At 32.4% G+C, this 26,005-nt stretch overlaps 1 protein-coding gene across 2 annotated transcripts in view; it reads right to left on the bottom strand.

Moving 5' to 3' along the window:
• The window catches only part of LOC127710073 (kinesin-like protein KIF19), a 48,400-nt gene extending 33,203 nt beyond the window's left edge, over positions 1 to 15,197 (bottom strand). Inside the window, exons 1-3 of one of the 2 annotated variants that reach the window (XM_052215804.1) lie at positions 14,890 to 15,197; positions 10,669 to 10,749; positions 1,770 to 1,880 (exon numbers count right to left, since the gene is read on the bottom strand). In XM_052215804.1, coding sequence (XP_052071764.1) covers positions 1,770 to 1,880; positions 10,669 to 10,749; positions 14,890 to 14,952 — 255 coding nt within the window. In that variant the 5' untranslated portion in view covers positions 14,953 to 15,197. The remainder of the gene's footprint in view (positions 1 to 1,769; positions 1,881 to 10,668; positions 10,750 to 14,889) is intronic. The other variant, XM_052215805.1, reaches the window with a different exon arrangement.
• Positions 15,198 to 26,005: the final 10,808 nt, after the last annotated feature.

The raw sequence follows: 26,005 nt of genomic DNA, 5'->3' as shown, positions 1-26,005 counted from the left end.
GTGCCCATAAAATCTAATGGTTTATTGTAACCTTTAAGTTGACCGCTCTTCAGTTTATGTTCTTTTTGGTCATATATTTACACCTCCTTGGCTATCAAATGTATGGATTGGAGCTTTCCTGATTAAGCTAATTTACTAAAATCATGAAAAGAGCTTTAGACCCACAAAATATGAAAAGGCACTTTTTTTAATTGAGACCACCAATGCAGTTTTTCAAATTTTACAATTTGTAACAACAGCAACATGACATTAAAAAGTATTTTTTGGAAAAAGTTTCATGATTAAATAATTACACTTAAAATAAAAGTTTGCTTAAATAAATTTTGTTTTAATTAATTAAGCTAAGTTCAAAGTTTATGACCTTATTCAAATTGTAATTAATGTATAAGTGACCTATATTATGTGTTACGTTACAACTTTTAAAGGATATAACCTCTGTGAACTTAATAAAAACCCAAAAAATTACATGAAACTTTTACCAACAAAGCGTTCAGTGACCGTAATTAATCGTGCCTCTAATTTGTAATAAGTAAACATAATAATATTGCGGAATTTTAAAAACATATATCATGTATTACACTCTTAAGTACAACTTTAATACTTTTCATATAAAGCAGGTCAAATGATCAAGAGATGAAAACACCTAAACAAGAGTGCTAAAAATGTAGCTCAAATAATAAATATCAAAAGAAAATAGGTCAAAACGATGCACAACAAATCATATAGGATTTGGTTGTCCATAAAAATAAGATAGTTGCTCCATTTCATTAATATTTTATCAGCCCTGTCCAAAAGATCTGGGTTTATTGCTGGGATTGGTATACAATTGATGAGATAAATAATCTGATTTATGGACGTGAAGAGTGATACCTTTCACAGTACTTGTACAGATTTCAATGAAAACAAGCTATTCAAGAATTTATCTCTCTATAATATTACAACTCATATCATAATTGCTACTGATAACGTTAATGTATAACTATAAGAGAGCCGCTTTGTTTCAAACATTATTATATTATGTTCCCAAAAACGCCTGATCTTGCCCTTATAATTAAAGAGTTTTTCATTACCTTAATTGTTTTTCATATTTCAATTGGGAATTTATAACATCAGTATCATGAAAACTGTAGGTTAATCATGGGTTAATTCAATAACACAAATGATGCCCCTTTGCATATAACGTTATATAGCGGCACAACTCAAGAACGGTAAAAGTGACGCCACCCAAATTCAAACTTGATCTGAGATTTATGGTAATAAGCATTGTGTATAAGTTTCATAATATTTGGTTGAAAAGTGACGTCACCCAAATTGGGATGGGGGGCATACAAATAAGGATAAGAACTTATATGCCCTATATAATGTCTACATCAGTTTTTTAAAAGAGAGTGGGTATAGATCCTGGCAGGATATCCCAAACTACATTTTTTTTTCTTTCTAAAAACAGAAGTCTCAGCCATGATTTCGTTAGTTATTGATGTATTTATTCAGCTTTTTTCCTCTAGCACTTTGCCATTTGTTGAAATTCTAATGTTCAGGACATTTTCAACCAATTATAATCCTTTAGCTCATTTTTTCAAATATTACCCAGAATTCAATAGATTCTTTTAAAAGTGGTGAATTTTCTTCATGCATATAAAAATAAGAAGATGTGGTAGGTATGATTGCCAATGAGACAACTCTCCACAAGAGACCAAAAGACACAGAAATTAACAACTACAGGTCACCATACAGCCTTCAACAATGGGTAAAACCTAAGCTTGATTTACCTGTAAGGCATTGCTGTCAAATGTGCAGTCGAAAACAAACTGTTTTTCTCGTGACCTGTTAGCTCGTAGGACGTCATCATGATCTTCCATAGGATCCATTAGTACAACCATCTATAAAATACAACAGATGACACAAATTATAATAATACTTCACCAGTTAATTCATGTTTTACTGAAATTTTATTTACTTTATACATCGCTTTATTTCAAATTTTGAAATAAAGGTAGATAACTCCTATTTGTGATAATTAATGACAAAGCATTTACTTAATCAAATGATTACAAAATCACTTATTAATCAAAGTAATTCCCCTGACAATGCTGACTGACTTAACTATACTAAATAATTTGTTCAAATATATACTATTGTTATACAATGCCTTATATAATATTATTGAGATATATTGGACACATGTCAATCTCAATTCAATCAGTAAATATGATTTATTCAAAATAGTGTTGTAATTTGTACACTTATTTTTCTTTTCTTATTCTCATACATAGATGGCATAATTCATCCTTTCATGATTTAATGTAGATAATTTTTCTTTCACAATTTTGCTAAATATTTGATTGAATCACTGCATGTAGGTCCATTTTTCTTTCTCTTATAATGACTTAAAAACATATAGACAGAGGCCCTGCATGAACATGCAGCTTTAACCAAGTGTTTTACTCTCCATACTGCATAAAATTCATGACTTAACATAAAATTCAGTGGAAAAATGAAGATTGTTAGGTGTGAAGAATTTTTTAAGTATTAAATGATCATGACCACAATTATCAATTTAGGCCAAAACTTCACATTCGTCTGAAGATTAAAATATGACAATCATAATCACATCTTTATAATAACTATATATTGACAAGTCCTTGAAAAGAAAAAAAAATAATGCCATATTGTATTACTTTTATTTCACCTAGCTGACTCATAATTGAATTCTTGTGCCAGGCTAATTCAAACTATAAACTTGCCATGGATTGTAATATGTATGACAAGAATTTGTAAGGCGTGAAATTCTCTGGAATTTTGGTCACTATAGCTAGGCCAGGATTGCACTACATTAACTTAATTTTATTTCACCTGAATCATGGATTGATTCCTGTGTAACCATCACTCAATACATTGACTTCCCACAGACAGTATAATGTAAGACATAAAGAATTTATAATGTTATAATGTTGTTGGTCACCATGTGACACTTCATGTACTGATCCAAATTTATTATCTTACTCCCATGTTATTATTATTGCTAACATTGATCATAATAAAGACTTATCTTGGAAGGAGAAAGTTAGAAACAAATTAATATATAGGCCAAGATAAAAAAAAAACAACTTATGATTAGGGTATCCTTACCTACCAAATTTTACAACCCATCAAACTTAATTACCCTTAAGTTTTTATTGACACTTTTTGCAGGCAGGACAAAATTGCAGATGGTCTTCATATAGTTGACGTCAAAAGTAAAAGAAATCCTACCTACTCTGTTTTTCTTAAGCATATGTTAAGGATGTTCTCTACTCTGTTTCAAAATAACAAGCTTTTTAAAACATGTAAAAGACTGTTATAAATTGATAGTATATGAATAAAGGAACTAAAAAAGCAGAAAAAAATGAAGGGTCAGTGTGCTTGTTTTTAAGATATAAGCCTTTGAAAATTTGGCGTAAAATGATTCTCTCTAGATTTTTCATACATTTAACATTGGCACCTTTTTTCTATAAAAAACTATGAAAAAATAACAAGGATTTTGTAAGATTTTCAAATATGGCTTTTAAAACTATATGTAATAAAATTATGGAAAGAAAAGAAGGGGTTACTGGTTAAAAAATTTAATGGCACAACATGGATAAAACCAGAGGATTCCGAAAATCTGGCAAAAATTCAAAAACAAGAGGAGCGAACATCCTTAAGAAGGAAAACAACAATCTTAGTCCCCTACATTACGATGTAGGTATAAACACATGTATGTACACGTCTTACAGTAATTTACTATTGACTATCACAATTTTGTTTTCTAATCAAATGAAAACAATCCTATAATTGACTTGTAATGAAGAGTCAAATGAAAGTCAAGATTTTACAGTAAATGTTGGTCACCATACAACACACTACATGGTCGATATTATGTTCATTTCTTTTTAAACCTCATTTATTTGTAAATTGAAAAATGGACTTGCTATGGACGAAGAAATGACAAGAATTTAAACGTTGTGGGATGCTACGGTGACTTTGGTCATCATACTATGGACGAAAAAATGCTGATGACATTTAAATTTAATATGTATGTTAAATTTATTAAAAAGACCACCCTAATATGAATAATTTTATAGGAATAACTAACTACTGAAATCATTGTCCTCATGATGAGAAAATTCTTATTTGACCTTTTAAACTTTTAACAAAATATTTTAAGAAATTTTCAAATGTCTTGTAAATTTGAAAATAATATTTCTATTTATAAGTATCTCTATTTATTAATGTTTCTAGTGAAGTGCGAGTCACGACATGATCAATTTATATTTCATATATTGTATCTCAGTATTACAATTCAACAATTTGGAAAATGTTATCGGGTTTCAAATTCGCCTTTTATATATCCATACAATAAAATAACATTAAAACCTTTTGGACAAGGAAGCTCCTGAAAATTATACATCTTAAACCATTTTTGGCAAAATTAAAATCTATGATGAAGCAACTAAATATGCATTTTCATAAAATAAGAAGCATTAAATTATCAACATTTGAACATTCATGTTTCAATTTTATCTGTTTTAAATTGACTGAAGAGAGCAATAAAAGATGAACAACCTTATCAAATATTGCTTATACTGCCAATTTAGTACAATAAAATTACAATATCAAAAGAAATTTTCCCCAAAATATGATAAACTTCAGTAACTTTACTTCAACTGTTCTGTTTCAATAGTGCAACATCAGCCTCTATAGTGCAATATTATGAACTTCCAATTTCAAACCAATAATTTCATTCAAAACCATAAATAAACAAGAATGTGTCCATAGGATGCCATGTCCTGCACTCACAATATCACATTTCCATGTTGAGTGGCGTATAATTCAAAAAGTTCACATCATAATGAATATATATGCTTACTAAGTTTCAAGTTGATATGACCATAACTTAATTATAAGATCACTGTAAAACAAAGCTTTAACCTGATCAGAAAGGAAGAGTTTAAATGGAAAAGACAGAAGGCTAATTAACAGACTGAAACAAAGACAGGAAAACACTGATACTATAGTACATGTAGGCAGGGTATAAAAAGCAGTTTATTAGTAACATATTCATTCAAAAAGTATTTACATAGACTATTCACCTTCAAATAGTCACTTAACAAATAACAAATTGTCTTCCATGAGTTTAGCCTTTGCTATAAAGAACATGTCAATTCTATGTGTAAGATACACCAATGAGGGTGTTAGGTCATAAGGTGCATCTAATTAACAACATGATATTTATGTTCATTCAAAAGGATAGCAATAAGTCAGGAGAGGGATTTTTAAGCATTTTGGCCTTATTTCATGGTAAAGCATCATTGAATGATATTTGGTGTTTAACGCCTCTTTCAACACAATTGGCTATTTAGGGGCGGCCAGTTTTTATTGGTGGTGGCAGCCGGAGTGCCTGGAGAGAATCATCCACTTTAGGCAGGAAAACTGAAAATCCTTGTAAATTAAGATTGGAGTCGAAAGCACCTGCCATCTGCTGGATGCAAACTGTAAACTTCAGTGATATAGTAGTTGAACTAAGTACAGTTGTACTTCTATGAAGAATTTTTACTTACAAATAATGTCTTTGAAAACTAAACTTTTAATTCCAAACTTAAATGCGTCCTTGAACACTAATATATAACATGACTCAAACACCATCAACATTTTCAAATTTCAAATCTCTATCTATCAGGAAGTTACCAATAGGCATGCTCAGTCATGTTATGTAGTTCTTGCAATGTTCTTGCAAACATATAGAATTGTCAAAGATTTCTGCAATCTAGCTGCGAACATCACTTATATTCTAGTTTTTCCTGCAACCTTACTGCAAACATTTTTGTTTCTGCAAACTTGCCGCAAGCTTGCGGCAAAAAGCTGCAATGTTTGCAGGAGGTTTGCAGCTAGCTGCAATCATCTGCAAACATTATTGAAAGGGTTCCTGCAAGCTTTTTGTTTGCAGCAGACCTGCAGCAAGTTTGCAGCACATCTACAGCAAACATTTCAGTTCTGTAAGGGCACTTAGACCACTAGGCCCTTTGGTTAAACATGATAAAATGAAGGACATTTTATTAAATTTAATGGCATCATGGTGCAAGTACATGCTTTTTAAAACCCCAAAACCCCACTAAATGGCAAACATATTTCTAGCAAAGTAAATAACACAAAATATGTGTACTTTGGTATATACTTTCAAGTATCCAAAGACTTGAGACAGTTTAATTTAATAAAATTAGTTATATGTGTCTCATCAGCTGTAGATCGAAATATTTCAAACAAATCAAAGTTCATTAGCATGCATAGATATCCAAGATCTTACAGAATAATCTCATCTGCGTGCATATTCAAGACTTAAAGTAAATATACATATGCAATCTATTTCAAAAGAAATTGACGACTAGCATGAAATTAAGTAATTTATCTTCTTAAACAAACTCAGATCTTATTACCAATTAGAATATCTTCTACCAAGAGACTTCGGATTGTCAATAAAATGTTTTGTTTGATCCTAAAGCTCTTTAGAATTTTTATTCACGATACAATACCTTCTTTTCCGATTGAGGTCTCTTAAAATATATTTTATGACAATGACAAGATAACAGAAGGTGAAGATATATTTTAGAAGTGATTATATGTTAATGTCAAATAAGTTACTTATAGTGTTCAAAGGTTTTGCAAATTACAAATTTGACAAAAAATGTTTTAAAGATTTGTTGAAATATTGAAATAACGTAAAACATGAAATGTATCTTTGAATTTGAATATGGCTAAAATCATTTCGTAAATATTTGCTTAGAGATAATCATTGTGAATCTTTCAATGTTTGATTAAGAAAAAAATTAGTAACTTGTGCATTAAAATGTCACTAAAATATAGTCTTTCATTATCAAAAGTAATTAAAGATGTTGAATTATATTCCAACTCCCACATGAACTATGAAGTTCAGGTGATAGTTAAAGGGAAAGGAGGATTTTTTATACCAATACCTCAAAAATAAGAATAAAGGATAACACTGATCACAATCAAACATGACCGTCACCTTGGAAACCTTGGAACATAATTGATGTGCCACCCAAAAGTGAACTTCCATCCCTTCCACTCAAAACATTCTCAGTGTGTTTGAGCTGACATAATATGATTAACAAATTCAAGCTTAGATTTTCAAATGAAATACCTTCAAAATAAGTCAGTTTAGAAAAGTACATATTTAAGGTTTGCCTCTGACTAACTTGACTCTTAAAGCATGTAAAGCTCAGGAAATGTAAATAGTATTGCCAACTTGGTTTGAATTATTGAAAGTCTTACTAATGGGATGTCAATAAAAACAAAAATCTCATCCCAAATGAAGGAAAATTTATAGTTATATGTAACATTCATGTTAAATGCCCCTTAAAGTTGTCAACAACACTTAATCATGTTAAAGTAAAATTATCAATCCTTTTTGTCCCTTATAGCTTGCAATTTGGAAACCACAAGAGCTTCTAAATGTCTGATTTAAAAGTGCAAGCTGATAATTACAAAAATAACTGATAGAAAAAACTAGGTACATCAAAAATAAAAATTTCGTGAAGAATTGAAAGAAAAAAGTAAATTAAAATTGCTCAAGTTTATAAATTGAAAAGGTACATGAAATAATAACACTTCCTCAAGGAGTGTTTTAATTAGTTTACGAATTAATAAGAACTTATCATAAACCTAAAATAAACAATAGGAAATAATACCAGGATTTTCAAAAGACAATTGCATTATGCTGCCTAAATAGTCTGTACTGACTTAACTCTATGTAAGGTGGTATAAGGGTCAACAACTCTGTTGAGACACTAAAGATTTTGATATCAATTAATTGATATTTATTAATATCGACAAACTGGACCTAAGTTAAATTGATTTTTGTAAGTATGGGGATTATATAAAAGATCTTAAGTGATTATAGATCTATAAACAAGATTATTTTATATAGTGACAAAGCTTGTAACGGCAATTTGTAAACTATTGATTCAGTCTATCCACTGTGTGTGGCTAAATAGAGACAGGTTTTATATCATTTGTATATAGATCTGTGAATGCTCACTATATATAGCTACATTTATAAATGGAGTTTGGAGGAAAGTGGTTTAAAAAGTTCCACTCAATTGAGTTTTTAATACTGTCAGTGCTAGAATAATGGCAGCTTTCATATACAAATACACATATAGTTTTATAATTTTATATATAATAATGTATATTAAAGGCAAATATTTTGAAATCTAACATGCATCACAGATAATTCATTGGCTATTACCCTTAAGGTCTTAAACCGTTTTCTCGGAATTCTCTTAACTCAGTACAAAGGTCTTAGACCTTTAAATTTCATGGATTTAGATTCTGGACACTTTATAACTTTACAATATACATGTATATCAAACTGATTGAAGGTCAAAATTTTAAAAAACATATTCAATCATAGTTACTGAATAAACCAGTCTGATTATTATTTTCCCAGAAGAACCTTTCCATGGACATGATACAGGAAGTACCAGGAACTTTAATAGGATGAGAAACCATTATTATATTTTTATTGGAACACTGAAATTCATCCCCAGTTCTTTTTGCAAATTCATTAGATTTCTGGTTTCGTTTGTCTATTTCTTTGGGGCTTCGGTGGCCGAGTGGTCTAAGTAGTCCAACTACTGTATTACTAGCCTGTCAGCACTGAGGTTGTGAGTTTGAATCCCGCACGTGCCAGGTGTGCTTGACTCTAATCTTAATTGACTAGGATCATGTCAGCTTTTCCACCAAAGGTCTTGGTTCTCTCCGGCTTCCTAAACCAATAAAAACTGTCCACCACGAAATAGCACAATAGTGCTGAAAGTGGGTTTAAACACCAATTAATCAATCAATCAATCTTTTTCTTAAAACAAGTCACAAAGCACATTGTATTATCTACATATGAATAAAAGAAGTGGGGTAAATATGCTCTATGGTCGGGTTGTTGTCTCTTTGACACATTCCCCATTTCCATTCTCAATTTTAAATATCACTGAGACAGGTAGACCAAAACACAAGTAATGAAAAGACACCTAAAGTCAATAAAAGTTCTTCAACAAAAGACAAGTGTCTATACAATATGTCTACCTCTAAATTGTCAGAGTATAAAAAAAATATTTTTTGCTCATTGTAGAAGGCCGTATGATGACTTATAATTGCTTTAATCCACGTCATTTGGACCCTGTTGACTCATTGGCAATTATACCATATTTCCTTATTTATATGAACAGAGACTACTAAATTTCTGCCTCAACACCAAATACCCCTTTTATTTTTTTTTAAATCCTTTGGTATCTTCTTGGTTGTTTTACACGATTTTCATTTACTGTTTTTACTGTTTTCTCAAATCAATTCAAAAGTTTAACATAGGTCAAAAGTTTTAATCCAGGCTGATATTGTTTATTTCATAACTTGAACTTATTTTCACTTTGTTATTAAATATCAAAAATAAAACACAATTGTATGCAATTCATTATAAGTTTAAAATCTCTATAATCAAAATATATTCAACAATTGAATTATCTATTTATTTTACCATATCAAAGTTGTTTTTATTATACATGTATTCAATATTGAATATAGAATTCCAATAATAAATTTCTTTACCATCAAAGATTGTAATTAAGCCCCTATGTGATGTTTATACGCCAGGAATATGTTATAATTTTTTTTCTTGATCTTTTAATCAAAGACACATAAATAGAAAAGTAATATCTTATTTATGATGGGATGAATAAAGACAATATAACCTCGCATGAAATATAAACTTTTTAATTACAGGACTGATGAGGCAAAAAAAATCCAATTTGAGGAAAAGTACAAGAAAAAACCATTGAAATCAACATCTCAGAAAAAATAATCCATTTCAACATGAAAACAACAACAGGATCAAATTTCCTGTTCTATACAGAAATATTTTCAAGGTCTAAGACAGAATTGATCAGACTTTTTCCATATTAATGCCTTTGGTAGGGCTAGATATGTTCACTCCTCAGTTTGTCAAATAAGTTTTGGCTAAAGATCTTAAGGGGACCCTGTACTTTTAGAGTTAAAAAAGTATTTAACAATTGTACCAAATACCAAGGAAAATTCAAATAGGCGGAAGTCCATTAAAAACCGGAAAAAAATCAAACGCTCGACTTTTTCAACCAACTGAACTAATTGAAAACAACTCTCATATTCCTGACTTGGTACAGGTATTTTCCAATGAAAATGGTGAGTGAAACTGGTTTTATAACAAGCTTAACCTCCCACTTATATCACAGTTGTTAGGGTTAAAGTGTTCAGTTTAGGTTTTAGGACTAGGGCTAGTGTTAGGGTAAGGTATTGGTATGGATTAGTTCTAGGGTTATATGGACAGCTAGGGTCCCCAAAAGTAAATGATGGCTGAGATTGATTGATTGATTTATGACAATTTTAAAATGTATAAGGGGTTGCCTGATTTTGTGTTATTAGAAGAATAAAAATTAACCTCACAAAAATATTAAACTGCACCTGAAACATGTCAATTCTATAAACGTACTTTATCATAAAATGGCAGCAAGTAAACAATGTCACATTAAAACATTGATTGTAAGGCTGTACATAATTTCTTATATATATAACATGCTATAAGCTTCTTTTAATTTAATTCAATACCTTGGCTTGTACTTTATGTGCAATACTTTTCGCTCCATTGTAATTTTCATCTTCGTTCAGAGGTCGTATTCTTAAAGCCACCTAAAATAGAAATTATATAACAATATTTATGATTAATCAGTAATTGTTTTGCCATTCAATCCTTTTCTTAGGCATGTTAGGTTATCTATTTGCTGAATGAGTGTGAATGCTAATGTGTTTTGATGGCATATCTCTTCTGTTGAATTTAACCACAAGTAGTCTAGACTTAAGAATTTTGTCAGTATTTTTCTATAAGACTAAAAATATATATATATAATAAAAACTATAACACAATTTTCCATACGTTTTGGCCATTACGGCCTCCTTCATTGGAATAAATTACAACATTGAAACAACAATAACAATGAAAATAGGCCGTAATGGCCGAAACGTATGGAAAATTGTGTTATAGTTTTTATTATACATTCAATCAGAGACTTTATATAAATATATATATATATACAAAGTTATATACTTAATTGTTATATGCCTTCCACAATTGTTCCAGCATAAGAAAACTGTTACAATTTTTTAATTTTTTTTTAAATAGTCAATGTCAGTGAATGTAATAGGTTCTATCTTAAGGATGTTCGCTACTCTGTTTTAAAATAACAAGATTTTTAAAAGACTATTCTGAAATGATAGTATATAAATAAAGGAACTAAAAAAGCAGAAAAAAACAAAGGGTCTGTGTGCTTGTTTTCAAGATAAAAGCCATTGAAAATTTGGAGGGAAATGATTCTCTCTAGATTTTTCATACTTTTAACATTGGCCACTTTTTTGTTTCAAAAACTATGAAAAAATAACAAGGAATTTATAAGATTTTCAAATATGGCTTTTTAAACTATATGTAATAAAATTATGAAAAGAAAAGTAGGGGTTAGTGGGCAAAATTTTTTAATGGCAATACATGGATAAAACCTGAGGATTCCAAAAATCTGGAAGAAATTAAAAAACAAGAGGAGCAAACATCCTTAAGTCATAGAAGTACTATGTTATCTCTTCCTATATGAAGTTCTACACACACGTAATGCTGTAAATGGTTGCTTTTATGAGATGTCAAATACATCAATGAGTTGCAATTTCACCAAGGTAAAATCTCAATAGGTTAGTCATTTTCACCGTTAGATCATGTAGATACAGTATCTGTATATATCATGTATATATATGCTTTTTTATCCTTATTAATCAAATTTAGAGTAAACACTTATATATATTATTGTCCAAGGTGCCTTTTGAGTTTTATCGTTTCATGGACATGGGTCCCAGTTGGACCTTCATACTGTGACATACATTGTCATTTATGTTACTTTCAAACTCATAGGTTTTTGTTTCTATAAAAATATAGCTTTTAAATGAATATTTAACTTATAATTACAGCAGTGTTATAATTACTTTTTATTTTTTCTATCATTTTATTTTTTTGGGGGGGTTGGGGGATTTCAGTGTCTGTGTCCATTTCTAGGTTTATGATAGTTGATCATAGTAGTGGTCTACTACTACTAGTACCTGAGACTACTATAACACTGTGTTACAGTAGTCTCAGCAGTATCAGGTCGTTCCCGGCTCTAAACTGATCCGGCCCCAAGTCGATCCGTCCCAAAGTCGATTCGTCCCAAGTCAATCTGTCCCACGTTGATCCGGCCCTAAGTAGATCCGGCCCATAATAAAATAATGAATAATTTTAAATCGATACAAAAATGATTGGTACTGTTTGTTAAGCAGCATCAGTATATAAATATGAAGTTATTTTCCATGATCATGATGATAACTTGGAATATCATGGGGAAAAAAGTTTTTATTTAATTCACACATAGAAGAGATAAATCCAATGGAACATGTAATTATGTAATCATCATAATTACTTGTTTAATTCAAACCATTAGTCTATAACTAACGCCAGTTGTAATCACTTAATTCAATCAAAATCATGATTGATAAAATTTACTTAAGCAACAAGGTCTTTTATTTGAAGTTCTAATAATTAATTGTTATATTTTTTTTTAGATAACATGAAGAAGAGATGTACTTTATATAGATTAGACCGTTGGTTTTCCCGTTTGAATGGTTTTACACTAGTAATTTTTGGGGCCCTTTATAGCTTGCTGTTCGGTGTGAGCCAATGCTCCGTGTTGAAGGCCGTATACTTTGACTTATAATGGTTTACTTTTATAAATTGTTACTTTGATGGAGAGTTGTCTCACTTGACACTCATACCACATCTTCCTATATCTAACTATTATTTCTTTTCACCACTGTCTTCTCTTGTGTTCTTCATGTTCTTTTTTTGTACCATCGAATTGTGATATTAAAAGTAAAAACCCATTTCGTCTCCTCTTTTATTGAAAGGATTCGGCAACCAAACAATTTTTTTCAATTTGAGAAGTTTTTATAACTTTAAACAAAAACAAAGTTTGTATACATCAGCTTGGTGATCGGCTTGTACAGTTGTGTATGTAACTATTTGTTATTACACCCATTGAAAGACTTGTTAATATCACAGTCAATTGAAAAATGCTAATTACTGCTGATTTATGTGGATGGTACTAAATTCTGTTATATATCATGTATATGTTTTTATTATAATTATGCATACCCAATAGTCTTAAAAACTTGTAATATAAAAACATAATCATCATAAGTGTTTTATACTGCATAATCATCAGTATTCATTTGAGGTGTTAATTTGATTTGAATTCAAATATTTTGTATAAAAATAATATTATATTCCAAATTTGACAATGTGTGAAATCTTAATCATTGTTAATAATATAAATTTTATCAAAAATATTCAAATAAATGTCTCACCAAGTATGAAAATTTAATATTCAAAGATTCGTGAAAGGCCAACTTCTTTACCGTCCACCTTTTATATAATTATATCAAAATTCCTAAATATTTATGAATTACACTGAATTCATATATATATATATCTTTATTTTTATTCCTTATGAATATTTTTTATATTGGGGCTGAATGACTTTAAATATGGGGTCAGATCAACTTGGGACGTAACGACTTGAGACGGATCGACTTGGGGACGGATCGACATGAAAGCGTCTCAGCTAGTACTATACAAACTCTGAGACCTGATTCTTTTCTGGACAATTTCTGTTTAGAAATCTTCTACCGATAAACCTCCAGAAGAGTCAATTCTAGATATGTGAATTAAAAACTGTTCAATGGCCAAGAATGGGTATTGATATGTAAACAGGTATTGATATGTAAACAGGTAAAGAAAAATACACGTGAGTAACTACAAACAGACAAACATGTTTGGATTTTGTTTTCATCAGCATAACCAGTGACATCTTCATGAGAAGAGGTTAACTATATCATGCACCAGTGTGTCTTTAGGTGAAGGTATGTTCCCTGGCGCCTTCTTTCTTTGTGAACCGTTCTTTGTGCTAAAAATCAGATAACAAGCACATTTTCGTGGCAAGACTGTTAGTGTATTTTTTTTGACCGGAAATCCTTTTACTAAATGACAACTCAATTACGGTACTACAGCAATGCGGACAATATTGCATTTGTTTAAATTTGAAATCTCGAGAAAATATGAAAAGGTATTAATTTTAAAATTTTTTGGTCCGAATACACGAGATAAGGGTCTCGATTCTATTTTGATAAGCTTTCTTTATTCGCTCCCTTCTTAGTATTGGTAAGTGTTAAAAAAGGTTTGTTAAACATCTGGAGACTAGCTAATATATTGATAAAGATTTATGTATTCGTCCAAGTAAAATTGAAAGTCTCTTTTATATCGGCTCATATATGAGTTTTTGCTATAAATAAAAAAATATACCCAGTCGCAATGATTGGGAGCATGTGTCTACCCTTAACTTATGGAATTGGTTCAAAATACGAATAACACATCAAATCTAGACCTGGAACATAATATATAGTTTAATCTTCACAGATTATAAATACAGAATAATGAGCTGAAATAATAAAGAATTTTTATCGCATCTATAAACAAGAAAATAATAAACGGTGTTTTCCGAGCGCATGTAAATAATACAGTAACTGTAAAGCTATTAATAACTGACAAATCTAATGGTTAAAAAAGAATATGTTATTTGTCACCCCTCCCAGGAAAATCACGGGTCCATACTCTATTTAATGAAGATGGTTTTTATAAAATTTCACAGATGAATTTAAGACCAGAGTGAATAAATGGAAAAAAAATGTAAGTTATCTTACCGTAAGGTTTTGTTCCCCTCCCCCTTTCGTCGTCGTTTTGGTGTCATTTGCAGACACTGCCATAACAATTGACGTTGAAATTATTCCTAAATATATATCTTTCAGGTATATTCCATACTAATTAAAAAATTATAAACAAAACTGATAATAATATCCTATCAAGCAGTAACACCCAAGTCTAACAACTGCTTGTCACATTTTTCAAAATAAATTTAAACCGTGACACTATCAATATATCAATTTAAAACGATTTGTTTGACTTTCCGTAAGGTACACAACAAAACTAACGTGTCGAAACGAGATCCCGTTACGGTTAAGTAATTCCCAACGCACCAATCAGTTAACTTATTGATTTCTCAGGTGTATACAGGTACAGGTGATAATCAAAGCACAATTAGGTATCATAGATGTACATTACAACAGAAACAATACAATTGATTGCTTAATTGATTTTGGATGATTTTTGACGTCATAACTAAAATGATTCACATAATTTGTCCATATGTAATCAGGTCATTTTATAACGCGACCTGTTATGATGTATATATAACAGGTACGACGAGATGTATTAAAGAATATTTTGGCTAAATGTGTATACATATCAACAATTAAGAAAGAAAGAAAAACACTACAATTTACGTGTTTCTTGTATTTCAAATGTATAAACTACAGCACAGATATGTACATGTAGGCCAATTCCCATTGATTTCGCATCACTGACAGATTCAGCTCGGAGGAGATTGAAATAAGAAGTCGCAAATATTTATGAAAGGGGATGAATTAAAACCTTTTAAAGGATTATCATATCATTTTTATTTATAACATAAACATGCTTTTCAAAACTAGATACTACTGTTGGCGTTTGAAACTGATAAAAGTCTTGGTTGACATGGTTGACGGTAATTTCTCTACAATATTTGCGAAGATGTATGGAACATTGTAGAGACCTAATGGAATTTGAACATTACATATATAGTATGAATAAAAGACTTTAAAGACTTTTCAACAGGATTTTTATTGTATTTTACATTTTTATTCATAAATCGTTTTTCAAATATTCCTAGAAATGAGAGAATACGTCGATTAAGATTGCTCTTCTGCCTGTGTTGAAGATGAAATACATTTCCTGATGTCAGGTAAAATAAAATTGAATCAACAATATTGCTCTCTTTGATTTTATTAAGAACAATGGTTTCATTTCCAAATACACTACAATGAGCAGCTTTTATTTTATTTATTATAGTGAATCTTCAGACAGCTAGTTTGGTCATAAATGCAGCTGGAAAATTTACCTAATATAATATAGTTATGATTAAGTACTATTTGTTTTAATATAATGTATGCTTTGGAAACTTGCTACCGGCTTCAATGTATGCTTTGGAAACTTGCTACCGGCTTCAATGTATGCTTTGGAAACTTGCTACCGGCTTCAATGTATGCGTAGTAGGTACTGTAACTATATTGTATACATGTAACTATACTAATCAATGTTGTTTTTCTACGGTCTGTTTGCTCTCTATACCCGTCTGGTTGGTCTACGGTCTGTTTGCTCTCTATACCCTTCTGGTTGGTCTACGGTCTGTTTGCTCTCTATACCCTTCTGGTTTTTCTACGGTCTGTTCCTTCTGGTTGGTCTACGGTCTGTTTGCTCTCTATACCCTTCTGGTTGGTCTACGGTCTGTTTGCTCTCTATACCCTTCTGGTTTTTCTACGGTCTGTTCCTTCTGGTTGGTCTACGGTCTGTTTGCTCTCTATACCCTTCTGGTTGGTCTACGGTCTGTTTGCTCTCTATACCCTTCTGGTTGGTCTACGGTCTGTTTGCTCTCTATACCCTTCTGGTTGGTCTACGGTCTGTTTGCTCTCTATACCCTTCTGGTTGGTCTACGGTCTGTTTGCTCTCTATACCCTTCTGGTTGGTCTACGGTCTGTTTGCTCTCTATACCCTTCTGGTTTTTCTACGGTCTGTTTGCTCTCTATACCCTTCTGGTTGGTCTACGGTCTGTTTGCTCTCTATACCCTTCTGGTTGGTCTACGGTCTGTTTGCTCTCTATACCCTTCTGGTTGGTCTACGGTCTGTTTGCTCTCTATACCCTTCTGGTTTTTCTACGGTCTGTTTGCTCTCTATACCCTTCTGGTTGGTCTACGGTCTGTTTGCTCTCTATACCCTTCTGGTTGGTCTACGGTCCGTTTGCTCTCTATACCCTTCTGGTTGGTCTACGGTCTGTTTGCTCTCTATACCCTTCTGGTTGGTCTACGGTCTGTTTGCTCTCTATACCCTTCTGGTTGGTCCTTAATTGATAGTAAATAGAATAGAGAATGGAAATGGTGAATGTGTCAAAGAGACAACAACCCGACCAAAGAGCAAAGGCCACTAATGAGTCTTCAAAAAAAATCCGCATCCGGAGGCGGGCTTCAGCGGCCCCATAAACAATAATGTATGCTAATTCAACGAGATGGATGCCACACTAAACTCCGAAACATACAAATGAGTCAAAATTTAAAAAAAAAAACTAACAAAGGCTAGAGGTTCCTGACTTGCATTGGGACAGGTGCAAACGCGGCGGGGTTAAACATGTTTTGTGAGTTTTCAACCACCTCCTATACTTCTAGCCAATGTGGAATAAACAAACAAACATCAATACGCACAGTGGATCTCAGTTTAAAAGAAGTCCGATGCTAGAACAGGCAGCAGAAGAAACTAAACAAAATAACAATGAACAACATAAATTAACAAAGGACTACTAGTAGTTACTGACATGCCAGCTCCAGACTTCGATTACACTGATCGAAAGATTACATGTCTTCATCATATGAAATTCAACCACAATCCCTCCCGTTACTGGTTTAGTATCATGCCATCATAAATGATGGTAAAGTATGTTATTGTTGCTGATGTTATTATACTCTTATAAAACAAAAATGGAATTCATTGCTTTACACATTGCCGATGAGATCTATAAACGAAATGGCAGTGTATATTTGTAAAATAATGCAACGAAAGACATCCTTTACCAAATTTAATTAATTTGCATTTGAAGGACAATGTACATAGCATTATTTCCCATAAAATGTTGCTTTTGCTAAAAAATTATCTTCTCATTGAATGTTGTTCCGAGTAAGGAAACCCATGGTTACTCTTGCTCTATTGGACCGGGCATTATTCTGCTGAAACATCTCCCTCTGTTGGTCAAAAACATTGAGAGTATATGTGGCTGCAAAATATCTGCTCTATATAACGTTGAGTCGTTAAATTTTCTAGGACACGCACTATAGTGTTGTTCTGCGGTTGCAGGTTATTGCTGTCCACGCAATGACACTAACACCACCAAATCGGTCAACTGTCTGTACGCAGACACGGGCGAAACACTTATTTCGACGCCTGTATAAGCAAGCACGTCCTTCGCTTCTTTCGAGAAGAAAACGATACTCATGGCTGAACCAAATTGACGGAAATTCTCTGTAAACCTGGGATACTAGCAGCAGTGGTTATGACAGAGACTGTTCGATTACGTATATATTTTTGAACCACCCGAAGATATACATACCTGACATGGACTGGAGTATTGATGCCTGGCTTACCGCTTCGAGGTCGATCTTTTGCTGATCCAGTTTCATTTATTCTCTGCAAAAGGCGTGAAATTTTGCTCTGTTTAAATTTGAATTGTCCGGTAAATTCAGTTTGAAATTGTCTGGCTTAAAGACGGTCAATGACGTTAACGATACGTGTAGCAGGGTCTAATCATGGCATAATGGAATTTCACAGTTTTGTACATGATAATTACGCGGGTGATTAACCGCAAGTTTCTTAAAGAATACATTAACATTTTTTCTGCACAGTTACAACAACATTTATTTCTTTGTTCTTGAAAATACACTAGGTATGGCGAGATGACAAATGGCTTGTACCAGCATTTTGTTTTTGGAATACTCATTGCTTTAATATTTAATTGCTAATCATCGGTTTAATTTTAATTGTCCTTTTAATTGAAAAAAAAAATAAACCCATATGCATGCGTTTTCGTAGGTTTTATTTCTAAAACAGCACACCTTTCTGCATGTACTATTCCTGGAATGTAGGACAGAGATTAGTGCATGACATGTGTACTATTTTAATTACAAAGTAGAGTGTTATGCATGTATTATTGCATGTTCTTTCGTGATATACGCGATGCATGGTAATCCATTGCTTGGTCATCCTAAATACTAGGAATGAAATAATTGCCACTGGACGCTAAGCAAGCAACAACCAACCAATCAATACACCGTTATGTTTATCATATGATTGTACGAAGTCTGGAACCTCGATAGTGAAGTCTTTAACAATATCTTAAAACAATTTTGTCATTTTAAAAATATAAACAATGGTCTCTTGTGGACATTTGTCTAATTGGCAATCACATCTCATTTTTTTATTTTTAAATAAATCATGTGAGTGCCAAAGCAGCGACTTTTGATCATGAGCTGAAAATACCCTTAGGAACTAGTAGTCCTACAGCAGCGGTATCGACCTATTTAAAAAATGACTTAAATAATACCATATGAACCGCTATATGACCAAAAGGGACACATATTTTTTACCGCCTTATAAAGGAAAAAAAAAATACATCAATGAATAACCCAAGACTGTGACGCGGACATTGAAGTCATTGCTATGGTTTGGTTAAGCTATTGACATGGTTCGGTTAGGTGTTTAGTAATTCGTCATGGTTTTGATCAAGTGTGTCATGGTTTAGATCCAAATTTATATATGTGTGTTTCAGCTCAATATTGATAGTTTGTTTGAAAACGCTTGTAATTAAACGAAGTTGCACGATTTACCAACTGACTAAGTAGAAAAAAGCCTTTTAAACCAAATTTGATAGGTGTAATCGACAAAGCGAACATTTAACAATTTTACTTTTCGTGACTTGTCTCTGTATGCAAATCGTACGACTATGAGTGTCTTGTAAAAATTTAGGAATAAATGAGCATTCATGTAATCCCACATACAAAAACATCATTTGACAAGGATGAGATATTGGCGAATAATAAGTCCTTTGTGGCTTCAATTAACATTACATTGAACAGCCGTGAAATCAGAAGACTTACCTTGTTTGTATTGGATACCTAAGCAGCTAAGCTTTACAAAATTCCATACAAACAACCGTACATTGCCGGCTCATCTCCATGTTCGACGAAAGAATTGTCCATTAGATTGACAAAGATTTTTTCCGCAGTGAAAGAGGGTCTTCAGAAATACTGTGAAACTGTTTACTCGCGTAGTGGTATTAACCATATGTGGATCCTGAAAAAAAACTCCAAAGAACTTCTTGATAATTTGAAATCTCGATCTTTCTCTGAAATTAGTTATATCAAAACTTTTGATTTTTCAACCCTGCATACCACCATTCCCCATGTGAAATTGAAAAATCGTCTAAAAGAAATAATTTACAATCTTGCTTTTCAACATAAAACTAGTAGCATACGCTATAAATTTATTACTTTGGGATACCACACGGCATATTTTGTTAATAGTGAACAAAAAAGAAAAACATGCTACATAGAGGAACAAGTGATCAGTATGCTGGAGTTTCTTATTGACAACATATTTGTTGAATTTGGAGGTAGACTTCTTCAACAAATTGTAGGCATTCCTATGGGAACACACTGTGCGCCTCTCCTTCCGACCTCATCTTATTTTCATATGAGTCGGAGTTCTTTCAGACATTTGTCAAAAACAAGAAGATCGAAGAAGCCAGATCATTTAATTTCACATTCAGATGCATTGATGATGTTCTTTCCATTAACAATCCAAACTTTTCTGATTGGGCTCCATTATTATATTCCCATAACTAGAAATTAAAGAAACAACAACACGGCTTCCTCTACCTCATTTTTAGACTTATACCTCGAATTTGACATGAGCGATCATCTGACAATCTATGACAAAGGAGACGATTTTAATTTTGAAATTATCAATTCCCCCCGCCATAGTAGCAATTAACAACTTCACCTGCATATGTGATATACATTTCCCAACTCGTTCGGTATTCAAGAGCTTGCAGCTGCTTCTCGGACTTTGTAAAACGTAACCAGTGTCTGAGCAGAAAGTTGGTGAGGCCAGGGGTATGTTTTAGTATTCTTGTATTTGTGTTTGTAAATTATGACTTTAACGGTTTAGTCTATTTTTGGCAATATCCATTTCACGTTTGCTCGGTACTTATTCATCCCGTCATTGTGTTTTTGTGCTATGGTTAATTTTTGTATTCTTGTCTTTTGTTCTTGCGTATGTGCTTTGTCTATATGCCATTTTGTTTTTCTTTGTTGACATATTTGTTTGTTTTCATAGTGATTGTTATTAAGATTACAAGTAATAGCTTTTCTAAAAAGCTTGCCGTATTTTAGCTGCTTATACATGTATTGAGATCGGTGGTTTGTGGGTATAGGGGTTTTTATTGGAATCTTGCACTCCAGCATTAGAATATATAGTGTCTTTTTTCTCCTGGTTTTTGATTTTAGTTGTAGTATTGGTGAATCAGGGTTATCATTGAAGGAGGCTTGATAGTCACAGCTGAAGCACGCCTCCGGGTGCGGGAGTTTCTCGCTGCATTGAAGACCCATTGGTGGCATTCGACTGTTGTCTACTCTATGGTCGGGTTGTTGTCTCTTTGGCACATTCCCAATTTCCATTCTCAATTTTACATATGATGATATATATATATATATGGTTTGTAATAGCTAAAGTAACGATACAAACACTTTTTGTTTGTTTTGTGGAATATGATTGTTTACTCTTTATGACAATGCAAGTAGTTTTAACATGCATACTGTGTCTTGATAGTTATGTAATAGTTAGCAAGGTTATAATCAAGTTGATAAGAAAAACGTATTATTTACTTTGAGGATTACTACTAGACAAAATGGACTACCAGTGGCAGATCTAGAAATTTTCATAAGAGGGGGGCCAGCTCCAATCATGCCTCAGTGATTCACTACGTGTATATGATCAACAAAAGTGTTCCCATGAAAGGGGGGGTGTCCCCTGAAAAACTCTCTAAATCCGCCTCTGACTACTATAGTTGGCCGTTCGAATATGAGAATATTACATCTTATATGTATAGAAGACAGTGGTCTCTTTAGCCCAAATAAGAAGGGCGCCGCACCCTGGGTGCTCTTAGCCACGCCCTGGGTGCCTTCAATTGCGCCCCTCCCTGATGTCTTTTTCCAAGGGGGGGGAGAATAGTAAGTTTATTTAGCTTCTTTTTGTTAATAGTGATCTGATGTATGAATGTGTATTGCCATGTTTTATGAACATGTAGTATGAATGACTTTTCTAATGCAAATTTTATAGAGTGAATAATCAAAACAACAACTTATGCATCTTTATTAACAATATATATACAGTAAAAAAAAATTAAGTGAACTCGTGATACACACAGAAACGTAGACAAAAGAAATGAGAAGTGCTTTTTCCTATCATAAAAAAGTGCCCTGCCCTTCACTGGCACCCTGCCCCTTTCTATTTCTAGCTGGAGCACTTCAAGTGATGAATATCTCATCTGGCTTTTGTCTTAGAAGAAGCAATTAGTTTTGAAGGTACAGATTAAGTGTTGTTATTACTAATTTCCAGATGTAGTATAACTGTAAGAAGATGTTTTGTGGTAATGGATTTGGAATGAAATATTAATTGCAAATAATTTTCTAGAACATGTTGTCAGCTGGCTTCTTATATTTTTATTATTTTGTTGCGGTTTGTAATCTTGACATTTTTTTTGTAAGTTCTATAGATGAGAGCTTCATATTGGTACTATCATTTAGTGCTTTATATTTGGTGCATGTGTAAGCATATACTTTTGTTAGTTGGAATATTTATATTTTCATTTCTGATGGCAACAAGTTCATGTAATACATATAGTCAGGATTATTAGTAAGCGATAGTTGTTTTGTTTGTTTATGTTTATTGTCATGATTGATGTGGACTATATAACTTGCTGTTTGGTGTGAACCAAGGCTTCATGTTGAAGACAAATTGTGACTTGGATGGAGAGTTGTCTTTGGTACTGATATGACATTCTGTTATATCTATCGACAAGATTGAGAACACATTTTTTTGTAATAAAACATATTTAATTCTATGATATCATGTTTAACAATTTATCGGTAATTTGTGCATTTTTCCTTTGATGTGTACTCTCTGATAATGCCAGTATCAGTTGACTGGTCGTGATATATAAATTATTGGGTCAGTTCGCAATTGACATGCTCAGGTGCGCTGTGTCAGGATCTTCTTTCCCCTTTCATTCACAAAATCATGCATGATTTTTTTTTTGCAGAATCGCAAGATTGTTTTGGTGAATGAAACACTTCTCATATTGTTTGAAAGTTTCAGTAAAGTTAGTTATGCCTTTTTGACAGATTGTGTGAAAATTCGAACAGAATATGAATAAAAAACACAATAAACTTTAAAAAAAATGCACCATTATTAATAATTTTCCTTGCTGATTCACAATGATGTACAAAACGTATAAATATATCATCCATGCTATTCCGATCTGAGTTTTTATTCATACATAGTCTGGTGCTGTTCCAAGTAGTCTTCTTTTTCTGTTTCTTGAGAAGTATTTGTTTTACCTGTTCAGTCACTTTAAAGTGTTACAATTAATATTTAGACGCAACACAGAATAGTGACCAAAAAGGTACTGCTATCATATGAGAGGAGCTAGAAATAAAAATGAAACGTACACATGATCAACATTTTTGTGGGACCATCAAGATGTGGTTTCATTGACTTTTTTGTCAATATATAGACAGATATTCATAGACCAAATAACAAATAAGCAACAAATTCAAAAGTAGATGAAGGATGAATTATAGAAAGAAGGGGTACCCGGGGGCCCGAAACTTGACAAGGTTTGGTTTAGAACAAGTAATATGTCTGCATTAACATTAAATGTAGGTTTTAAAAGGGGGACCCAGATCGCCTTTCCCTAAATCCTTTTCTGAAATTAAAGGTAACCGCATATTTCTGGGCGCAGTTGAAAAATAAATGAACATGACTTTGAAAAAGCAAGAATATTAAGCTAAAAGAAATAGACCAAATTTGGATGACATCTATTAAAATGTTTGAAATAATTATGAAGTTAACAAGAAATGAACTTGTTCAGATAATATACAGTCAGCCAACAGACTTGTTGCTTCCTGAAATGTCTGCTTACACAGTGCTTTCCTAAAATGATTGGTAATGTGATCGTTTTCATGATGAATGATGAGCAAACATAGATTATGCCGTTGGTTTTCTCGTTTGAATTGTTTTACATTGTTATTTCGGGGCCTTTTATAGCTGACTATGCAGTATGGGCTTTGCTCATTGTTGAAGGCCATAAGGTGACCTATAGTTATTTCTGTGTCATTTTGGTCTTTTTTGGAGAGTTGTCTCATTGGCAATCATACCACATCTTCTTTTTTTATATTATAATGACAAGATAAATGTTATGTTACCCACCCAACTAAGTAAAATATATAACTTCTTGTTGAACTTCTAAAACAACAATAAATCTGCTGATTCATATCCTATCATTCAATGCTGTCAGATGCTATGTGAAAAATAAAGAAATTTACCTTAATGTATGCTTCCATTATATTCGGCATTGTTATTCAGTTATGTCCAAAGCAGAACTTATGAAAGGCATGCAATAATTTATTTTCAATAGATGCATTTGAAAAAATTATTTTCGGCACTAGTAAAGCGACGTCTATGTTCATGATGTCATGTGATCATCTATATATATATAAGAATATTTCATTAGAGTTGATTTATTAAAGATTGCTTTGAATCCTACTTATTGCTATTTGTCTGCAATTACTGGCCATCACAATTGCAAAGGTTCACGTAAAATTTTGACGTCATAATACAAAATATCTGACGCCACAATTGAAAAGTGATTGTAGTATGATGTCAATGGTTGAAGCGGGACAGATTCTCATGTCAGCTGGGACAGAATTCCATAAAGTGATTAGGTGTATGGTTATTATATATGGGTACTATGTTCAGGAGGATGAATTCTAATATATATACGTAAAATACCTGTTCGGTTTTGGATTAACATCCTGGATCTGGATTTCCTTATCAACCACCATCATTGTTAACGCATCCATGTCATAAACTAGAGCCTTTACATAGTCAGTTCGATCTGCCAAAATCACATACTACAAATACTTATACAAATACAGCCGATAGATTAAACTCAGCACCATTGTATATTGATGATTATACATATAGTATCAGCTCATTCAGATTTGAAAAGGTTAGCAACCATCTGAAAATGGGAAACCTTGATTATCTCGAGCATGTGAATCAAAGCAAATAGTAATTATCATCACGACGAAATATACTTATTGTAAGACCTGATACATTGTACATTGTAATGTGAACAAATTAGAATTGGATTTATCTATATCAAACATTTGTCAAATGCAGTTCTCAGTGCTGTTGATATATCAATTAACAATGACTGCTGAGCGCCACTGTGTATAGTGGCAGATCCAGAACTTTTCATAAAGGGGGGGGGGGGGGGGGCTATATAATCAACCAAGGGGAGGGGCGGCCCCAGCCCCCCTTATTGGATCCGCCTGGGGTGTACGAATTATAGTTATCTCGTACCATTGTAAACTCGTACCAATGTCAACTCGTACCACTTAAAAATCAAAGCGCGAAAGCGCTGTAAAGGCAGTTAATTACAGGTTGTGTGTATTTTTAGTCCAGTTATATCATTATCTTGCATAGTACAGTGTACCTATCAGAGGTGGCTTTCAGTATTTAAGATTTAGAGTTCTCTAATGATATTGAACAAGTTTTATGAATGTCATATTCTGAGCACTATATATGAAGGCGATTGTTCTCACTTGTTTATGAACTAGTGCATTATGTCCAGTTTGTACCTTTTTTATCTATGTTTATAGTCAAATACTGTTTAAAATAGTTAGGCATTTTCTTTTGAGTAATAAGTAAATGTTATCAACTGTATTTTATTCAACTTTGCAAATGTGGTTTGTTACTGGTAAGTATGGATGATAGTTGTTTCATTGGCAATCATAACACATCTCCTTATTTATATAATGATCTATATTCAACGACCTC

The sequence above is a fragment of the Mytilus californianus genome, unplaced genomic scaffold, assembly GCF_021869535.1.
Source record: "Mytilus californianus isolate M0D057914Y unplaced genomic scaffold, xbMytCali1.0.p SCAF_7, whole genome shotgun sequence".
NCBI lineage: Eukaryota > Metazoa > Mollusca > Bivalvia > Mytilida > Mytilidae > Mytilus > Mytilus californianus.
The sequence above is the reverse complement of the archived record's forward strand: the minus strand, read 5'-3'. Positions and strand labels throughout refer to the sequence as shown.